A 9679-nucleotide genomic window follows, 5' to 3' on the forward strand; every position below is an offset into this window, starting at 1 on the left:
CGCTTTGAGGGTCTCGAAAAGCGCTATATAAATGCAATCCATTATTATTATTATTATTATTATTATTATTATTATTATTATTACTATTAAAAGTGCTAAGTGTATGTAATACAGGTAATGGCATAAGTAACATAATTCTTTGCTAAGCAGCATTATTGCGATTACTGAATCTCCGATAGTGTTGTTGCAGAGAAAAACGTAATTACAGTAACATGTTACTAAACCCTACAATCTCCAACTGCTTATGCAGTCAAGTGGTTTTTATAGCAGCGGCGGTGTAAAGCACGCAATCTTAATCTGGCCAAATGTGAACAACACCGCAGCAGAGATGCCTTATATTTCAAACTGGTGCAAAGGGGCTGCTTCAGAACACCAGTCTGATTGTCTGCACTCGGATGTACTCGCAGTCAAAAAGCAATATCATGACTATCACACAAATCTAATTATCATAAAAAATGTCTGACAAACATCTCATGCTCTGCAATGTAAGTGTCTTATTGGGCCGTTCCTGAGGAATGTCACATGCAGTCTTGAAATAGAAGGTAATTTCCTTTCTTATATAATGAATACAAAAATGGCTTCATATTAAATTAATGTAAAGTGTCAGACCATCAGTCACAAGATTATAAACGTGGGTACGGCAGCTGTGGAATTAGCTACAGCAGTGATAGCTGGGTTCGTTTAAAGTTGCCTGTGAGACAGCCGGCCAGGTGCTGCTTTGACCGACGTGGTATTTTACTCTGTCGGCTTTGGGGTCACTCATCATAAACAAACTCTGGAGATTAAAAACAGGTTCAGCACCCAGTGTGACTTTGTTTCATGTGTTCACGGGACTTATTCTTGCTTAACTTTTTTCCTAAACTTGTTTTTTTTAATGGACACACTTTCCTTTTTTCATGAAAGGGAAGGTTCTTTCATTCTACAAAACCAACACAGGAATAATGTCTCCTAAAATGATTTCCTGGCTGAGCGCAGTGAATTTCTAACCGCATTATCAGAAAGTAGCCTTAAGTGCTGAGTGAGGAAACCTTCATTAGCTAATCCATTTTAAGATAAACACACGTTATGGGGTAGTATTTATAAACGTGTAAAGATGAATTTTTACAGTGTGTCAGGCTAACGCTGTAAAAACATACATTTTCCTTGTGGCTCAGGTATCAGATCAATTAATCACAGTTTATGGGCTCTTACAGTCACGTACTGTAGTCCTGTTGGGTTTTTTTGTGTGTTTTCTTTAAAGAAAAGTGCTTTTTAATCTAATCTAACATGAAATTAATCAGAAATGTGAATAATGTTTTTCTGTGGCATATTATTTCACATAAGGCAACTGCACCATGTCAAAAGGTGAATGTTTCATGGTCAGAGTTATAGATTATATAACAAGGTTTGCCCAAAAAAAAAATGTTTCTTTTTGTCTTTTTTTTCCAGTTGTTGATACAAATGACCGTTTTTTGAGGAAGATCACCATCGGACAGGCAAGCTCTGAGAAAGGACAGATCAGAGAGGTATGGCATTATAGTGGAATAAAAGTGGAAAAGCATTCCATTTACCTAACAAACAATTTTGGGAAGTTGGAAAATTAAAGTGACTTAGTTTAGTCTTTGTTAAATTGGTACAGTGTGTTATCACAACCTGCCTGACGAGGCTGTAATGGACGTGTTTATTAAGACTTTTGACGTCTACAAGAATGTGAGCCAACTTTTTTCAAGGGTTTTTATTGTAATGCCTATACTGTTTTCCTTACCTCCAGCTTATTCCCTCCACACAATAATACTAAAATAGACTAACAAATAAAAGCTCTACTAAAATTAAACTGAGCTGAGCAAATCCACTCTCAAAACAAAATGAGACCAAATTAAAACAAGAGTAACAATGTAAAGTGTGTTGAATATACTAAAGTATAATAACTGTGGTATGAATCACTCAGGCTGTGAAAATTATGATTCTTTAAAATAACAAACAAACCATGTTGCATACTTTTCACCCTGGATTTGTGTAATTTGTTCATTTAAACAGAAAACTTCACATGAACTTACTTTATAATGAAGAACAATGGTGCAGCAGTTTATTTACATTGTAAAGATGTAGCTGGTGGGGCGTCGTCAAAGGAGCTTGCAAAGAAAAGCGTCTGGACTTCAAGTTACTTGAAGACGTTTCACCTCTCATCCGAGAAGCTTCTTCAGTTCTAAGGTCAAATGGTGGAGAGTCCCAGATTTAAACCTAGTGGGAGTAACCCCCCACAGAGGGACAAAAGGACCCCCTGATGATCCTCTAATCGCCTGAGCCAAGGTGTGAAACTGGGTGTGGGTCCCAATCAGCCAGAGTTTCGGGTGTGTTCATTGTGAAACCTGGCCCCACCTTATCATGCGAATTCCTGAGATCAGATGGCCCAGGATGTGAGTGGGCGTTAAGGCGTCTGGGAAGGGATCTCAAAACTGGATTATAGATGGCAGAGAGTTGGTGTCGTAAACCCCCGCCTCTGTTCAAAGATGGTCGCTCACAGTGGACATAGATGGCTTCTTTCACTCCTCTTTCAAACCATCTGTCCTCTCTGTCCAAAATGTGAACATTGGCATCCTCGAAAGAGTGTCCTTTTTTTTTTGAGATCCCTTCCCAGACGCCTTAACGCCCACTCACATCCTGGGCCATCTGATCTCAGGAATTCGCATGATAAGGTGGGGCCAGGTTTCACAATGAACTCACCCGAAACTCTGGCTGATTGGGACCCACACCCAGTTTCACACCTTGGCTCAGGCGATTAGAGGATCATCAGGGGGTCCTTTTGTCCCTCTGTGGGGGGTTACTCCCACTAGGTTTATATCTGGGACTCTCCACCATTTGACCTTAGAACTGAAGAAGCTTCTCGGATGAGAGGTGAAACGTCTTCAAGTAACTTAAAGAAGTCCAGACGCTTTTCTTGTCAAGCTCCTTTGACTACGATGACCTGGATGACTGAGAACCTTCACAGACCTGGTGGAGCGTCATATTACTATTAACATGGCCTGGCCTCGGATATCTCTGTTTTATTTTTTGCTTTTTAATATAGCAAAACCATGACTAAAATCTTTCTCATGCATGTCCACTCTGATACACTCCCCTCTGCACATGCTCCTCTGTTCATGATACAGCCCAGATGTAATCAGCCCCCTCCACCACCACCATACATCTGTAGTAATGGCAGCTAAATGAAATTCTCTAAATAAACATTTCACGTCAGTGGGAAGCTAGCAGGCCTAAGTGAAAGCAAATGTTTAGAGAATGAGAAAAATGACCCACCCATCCATCTACACTCACACACGTACACACCTAGAATAGTCTCTAAGCTAGTTCACCATATGGATATATTTATGATCATTGGTAAATCCATTCTGTTTCCACTGCCCTGCACTTTCTCCAGTGCTGGTTATACTATAGCCCCTCGGGTTATTATCAGTGGGAGTAGGAATAGAATTCTTATATTCCTTGAGGGATTATTGTGGGTTTTATGCTTTTTTTTTTCTAACCTTACTTACTCATGTTTTCTTGTTCTCTCCATCCTTTTTTTGTTAAACATAAATCATGACAGAAACTCGTATCAAAACAAGTTAAACATGTTTATAGTTTTTTTTTTAAGTTTTCTTCATCAAATTAGCTGATCCGAAACTAGGCCATGTTCATAGGACTTTATTCTCTTTCTCATGTGATAAGCCTGGTGACTGCCGTTTTGAAGAAAAGTTGCCAGTTTTCTTCCCACGCTGTGCAAAACATTTTATTCACTTAAAGCTTTTATTCTTGAGTCTGAGAAAGATAAATTAGATTGTAAAGGCTTAAGCTTACTATTTTGCATTCTAGCTCCAAACAAACTCATCCATTAAACTTTACTGCAGGTAAAACATTTGTTTTCAGCTCTCCGCTAGCAAGTGTATAAAAGAACTGCTGAAACTACAGTCCTGGTTTATGTCGCAAGTGATTTTTCTTTTCTCACACCCCAGACTGGGTTTGACATTGCAGTGGCCAGTGAGATCATGGCCATCCTGGCCTTGGCTGACAGCCTCGGGGACATGAAGAACAGGCTGGCACGCATGGTGGTGGGGACCAGCCGCTCTGGACAGCCTATCACAGCAGAGGACCTCGTATGTATTTAGTGTTGTAATCTCATTTGTAAGTGTGGAAGTATTATTGCTGTCTAACTCAGAGAATTTTAGACCAAAAATATGGATTTTTAAAAAATTTGTTCTGAAAAAAGTTGTTTTTGTGCTTAAGACTGTAAAGAAGAGTTATAGAAAGATAATGGTTTTAGTCCTTATCAAGCTATCTTTGATTTATTTAAGTGATACGAAACATCTTCAAATCTTAATTTGAGAAATTAACTGTATATAGTGGAAGAAAAACACTTGTAGTGTAGAAAGTGGAAGTTTTTTTTTCACTCTGGAGCATTCAGCTGTGAGTTGGTACAATGCTCCAATCTTCCCAGGAGTGAATGTCCCAGCTAATTCACCATGAAGTCCGACCGTGTAATGGTCAGAGAACACAAGCAGAAAACCCGAGTGTTAATCTCAGACTTCACAGGCCTCGGTTAACATGTTAAATGTTAAAGGTCGTGAAATTAGTTACAAAAAAGGACTGAACAGGTGTGGCTCTTTTGGAATTGTTGCCAAGAGAAAGCCTGTATTCTCAGAATCAACTTTCTGAGATTTCCTTACTTGGATGATTGAGCTTGCATCAACCAACCAAACCAACACAGCATATCAGCACAAAAACCTCATACCAAGTGGCAAGCACGGTAATAGAGGGAGGATTTGGGCAACCGTGAACTCTTCTGTATACCAAAGTATTCTAGAGTCAAATGTGAGGCCATTTATCCAACAGTTAAAGCTTGGTCAAAGCTGGGTCATGCGACATGTCAATGATCCCGAGCACTGGAAAACTTTAAGTTTTAGCGACCCATTGTAGATTCTTCAGGCTCTGGTTTCCCACACATGACTGTGATGTTTCAGAGCTGTAGAGGAGGAACGTCCATAAAGTTGCATTAGCATCTCTGATATGCCAGGATGTGAAAACACAACCACACATCAATGCCTGCCCAGTGGAAGTGTGTGTGTGTATGTGTGTGTGTGTGTGTGTGAAAATGTGTCCACGTTGCTGACAGAGCATTTTGTGCAAAGCAAGATTTACTTGCATGCAGGACGGAAACTTGCAAATGGACTGTAAAAACATTTATCATCCAAAGTGGACAGCTGTTTGACTATACTTTACATTATCAGTTGTTTGTATTAACGAGCTCAAAGTTTTGTCTGAATCTTGATAACCTGCTCTGTTTTCCAGCCAGCACCCTTATTTTACTCTCTTCCTCTCCGTCAGGGTGTGAGTGGGGCTCTGGCGGTGTTAATGAAAGATGCTATCAAGCCCACGCTGATGCAGACCCTTGAGGTGAGACCTGTGCACAGCCCCTCTTAAATAGTCGTTATCCCGCTCAGCTGAGCAGCTTCTGATGAATATCTTATGGAATAAATGGGTTTGCTCCGCTGCTGCCGGAGAAAGCGTTCCGCTGAGATCCTTAAAGAAAGGATGATTGATTGGCTTTTTTCCTCCCAGGGCTCTTTATCTTAATGGCAGTTTAGCTCGGTGGACAGGTGAAGCTCTCGGCCAGGGGATCCGCCTGATCCAGTTTCATGCAGCTGTGCTAGGGAAACACTTTAATTTGGTTGTGATGATGATAACAAAACTCTGCTTCTCACAACATCTGGCTTTTATTAGGCGTTTGAGATTTTACCTTAAGAAGAATTAGACATGTGATACCACAAGGATATTTCTTCCATGTGGACAGAAAGCACATACGCACCAACATATTTGTGACACTACGCCCAAATCTTGTCCTTGCAGCCAACGTGATTAGTCAAACTCTATGGGAAGCTGGGGCACTTTTAAAATTGAATAAACCCCACATGAAGGATGCATATTTTTGGTTTTCCCAAGTTTATTTGTGCATTTTTAGAAGTTGTGATTAAAGTCCAAAGCAAGGATTCAGTTTTGGATGATGACATCACAGAGAATAAAAGAGTAAAACTTTAATGTCTCTGCTTTTTTTTTAATCCAGTAAACACTGACGACTATCTCTAGTGTACTCCTGTTTTTGATATTATTATTATTATTTATGTATATTTCTCTTTTTTTCCTATGAGCAAGCACTTGGTGACAGTGGGAAGGAAAAACTCCCTTTTACCAGGAAGAATCCCCAGGCAAAACCAGGCTCAGGAATGGGCACCCATCTGCTGCAAATGAGAGCAGAGAGACTCTCTGCTGGACAGGCTTCCATTAAACCCAATCCTAATATATGTTTGTTAAACAGGATTGTATACAAGTGGAACATTGGCTTTTATGCATTTTTAATAAGTTCTCACCAATGTTTGGACAAACATTCATTAGGCTTGTTCTATAAAGGTGTTGTGTTATGGCATCACAGTAGAATGTGTCATCTTTAATGTTCACATTCCCGAATGTAAGAGGTGCGATCAAAAAGTTCTGGTCAGATGCTATTTTGAGCACCTTTTGATTTTTTTTTAAGGTGTTTGGTTGAATATCGTTTTTATTTTTTTTAAATAATGGGATGATTGCTTTTGACTTTTTGATCACATTTGATTCAGTTTTCTTGTGCACAGACTTGAAACACTGAGTTAAAGGCCAAAGATTTACCACACAAGCTGAGGGTACTTTTCTGCCCATTTGGTTTAAGTAATTAAAGTTTACAGTGAACACAACGTTCGCAGTCATGCTTGTGATAACGACTTTTTGTTTCTCATTTTGACGTGATGGCTGTTTCTCGTTTGTTTGTTCCTTGTTGGTTTTTGAGCAGAAAGCTTGATTATATGGCTGCTGGGTGGAGAAAATAAACATCAACTGTCCCGGATTCTGTGTTTTCAGGGGTGCGGTGAGGGTTGTGTTGTACGAAGCAGAGATTTGGTTACTTTTTGTTTTTGGGAGGAAGCGTTGCGGTCCTGTTGTGTGAAACTGTTTCCTGTGTGGGTTTCCTGCGATTCTGGTCAGGGAACTGGTATCGGGACCAAGCGGGCCTCAGAGCTCCATGAGAATTTTCCGCCGAGCTTGACCGCCTTTGCCCTTTGTGCCCTTTTGGCTCGTCACGGCTGTGAATGCAGATGCACTCCTGAGAATAGGGCTGGCATACGAACGCTGGCGCTGAGCTTGCATTTCTGTGTCGTTTTTAGACGGGACACAATTTGGGTCACAAGAAGAAAGGGGATAGTTTTTTCTCCTTGTGTACGTGTCTGTTAAGCAGACTTCAGTTGTGTGAGTTTTCCAAACATCCTGTCTACGTGGAGGTTCACAGAATGCATCTTTCCTGGGGGAGAGGAAGTAGACTATAGGATAGAGGGCAAGGGTTGTGTGGAAATGCGGAGCAGTTTGAGTCCTTGTGCTGTGTCAAAATACATTTTGGATACTTTGTCACTTGCTTGCTCTGCAGTTGACATATAAAATTGGCCAAGTGATGCGCGACACCCGGAAATATTAACATGATCTCCGGTTTCCTGTTTTTATTCGTCTCCCTTTCCGAATGTTCCTAATCCTTGCGTTCAACAGATGGAAAGGTGACACAATGGATTTTCATTGATTTCCACTGTCATTCCATTGTTGTTTCCTCCTGGACAGATGTGGAAAGAGTGAAAATTTTGCACTGGGTCAAGTTAAACCTCAAAGTTTGCAAACACAGATGGAAATCCGTGTAATGTTTGACGTCCATGTCCTTCCACTAAAACACAGAAATGGATGTGATGTTTTTGACTAGGTAATGGTACTAAATTGCAATTTCTCTTCATCTCACGGTCTGCGTTTTGTCTTCTTCCCCCTTACTTTTCATTCTTAACTATGCATACACTTTTTTTTTTCTTTTTTCTTTCATTCAGTAAATGCTGCTAGTGGCAGCTTCGCTCGTGACCTTGTTAAAGAAATGATTTACTCCTCTGAGGGGAGGCTGTTTATGCTGGGTGAGGGAGAGGTATGCAAACAAAAGCCTTGAAAATCAGACTAGGCCTTCCCATCCTTCCCTTTTCCTCTCTCTCTCTTAAGGAATTCATATTCAGTGTAACAATGGGTCAGCTGCCTTCCCTAGTTTTCTTTCTAAGTAATGACCTTTTTTTAAGAGCCTGTCTAGAGTGCGGCAGAAGGATTTTGATCTCGATGAGTGGGCCTTTCCTTGGCAGCCGTAGTCTTTCATGCCTTTCTTGCAAGCAGGCTGCACTCCACAAAACGGATCTGAATTATTCCGAGAGGATACATCTGCTGCTTGTAAAGTACACCAGCTGTGCGTCTGTGCATTTGAAGTAACTTTAACTGGGAGGCAGCAAAATAAAAAGTCATTAGTTATTCCTTTACTTTATTTAATAAGTGATTTAGTCCAAGAAATGTTGAAAAATAGTGGAAACATGACAGTAACAATTCTTTACACTTAAAAAAAAAAAAGCCAATGATCTTCAGTTACACCTAGAAGAATATGTGTCAGTGTTAACTCTTTGAGGTCCACGCCAAGAAAAAAGCAATGGAAAAAAATTTGTTTGCTTTTCTTATTGACTTGGGTGAGTAATCACCACAATCAATACTTTTTTTTTTTTCAATAGACCCTGGAGTTTTTAAAATATTGATCTCTACCAAATGGTTGAGATGTCACTCAATGGTAAAAGTATGAAATGTCATGTAATTCAAGTACAGTAGATAATACAGTTGAAAAAATAAAATAAAGGCCCAAATTATAATTAACTTAATAACAAAAACTATCCAGGGCATTGGATAGAGTTTATTTCTAGTAGCATGCCAGTGACCATTGCTTGTTTTCATTCTATCAAAGGAAAGTATGTCAAACAACAAAATACATATTGTTTTAATCTGCAAATGTGAAAAATGTGCAACAGCACAAAATACTCACATTCAGGCCACTTCTGATTGAATGCTACTGTGGAAAATCATTTTTGTTTGTAAAAAAATAAAATGAAAACAGTGCAAATCGAGCACATCTGCTTATGATTTTGGTCGTTGGGGTCTTATGGTGTAGCATTTACTCTGTGGTGGTGGAGAGCTGAATCATGGTTGTCCAACTCTAGATGCAGCTTGTTAACTTGGTTCAGACACAGCCAGGCAGAAACCTTATGAGAGCCATCGGTTTCTGGTCCAGTAGGGCACAGTCCCTCTTGTAGACCAGGTATTCAAGTCAAGGATGCATCCGAACAGTGGAATATGCCATCTCCTTAAAGATGAATTGATCATCGGAATCTTAGGTATTTAAATGACATCAGCCAATCTTACCTATAGCAAACCTGTGCAGGGTGACTTAATAGAGCAACAGAAAAGAGTGATTTTTGTTGTATTTCTTACTGACTCAGTGTTTCCTTTGTGTCTTTGTAGGGCTAATCGCTGCGAATGTGAACTTTGCACAGCTGCACTGCCAGATTTGAGGCCTTGAAGTGCTCCTTTAGTTCGTGTGGGTGTGTTTCTAGCCTTTCCAAAGCAGTCCAAATCAACAGGCAACACAAGCCTGGCTCATATTCAGGCTGGCAAGCCAGTGAAGGGCCTCTTAACTTCTGCCCACTGTTTAGACAAACCCCGCATCAGCATGTCATCATTTATCCTGGCAGCCGGGGTTAAAAGATGTTGAATTTTCTATGAAAGAAGTGGTTAGTTAGTATTTAAACTT

The 9679-nt window shown here is 40.1% G+C and overlaps 1 protein-coding gene across 1 annotated transcript in view; it reads left to right on the forward strand.

Annotated features, from left to right (window-relative positions):
* Window positions 1-9679, forward strand: part of mthfd1l (methylenetetrahydrofolate dehydrogenase (NADP+ dependent) 1 like) — a 47596-nt gene that overhangs the window by 10805 nt on the left and 27112 nt on the right. The window contains exons 17-19 of the mRNA XM_005734507.2: window positions 1429-1505; window positions 3972-4112; window positions 5341-5425. Coding sequence (XP_005734564.2) covers window positions 1429-1505; window positions 3972-4112; window positions 5341-5425 — 303 coding nt within the window. The remainder of the gene's footprint in view (window positions 1-1428; window positions 1506-3971; window positions 4113-5340; window positions 5426-9679) is intronic.

The sequence above is a fragment of the Pundamilia nyererei genome, unplaced genomic scaffold (genome assembly GCF_000239375.1).
Source record: "Pundamilia nyererei isolate P.nyererei 1_Seehausen unplaced genomic scaffold, PunNye1.0 scaffold00058, whole genome shotgun sequence".
NCBI lineage: Eukaryota > Metazoa > Chordata > Actinopteri > Cichliformes > Cichlidae > Pundamilia > Pundamilia nyererei.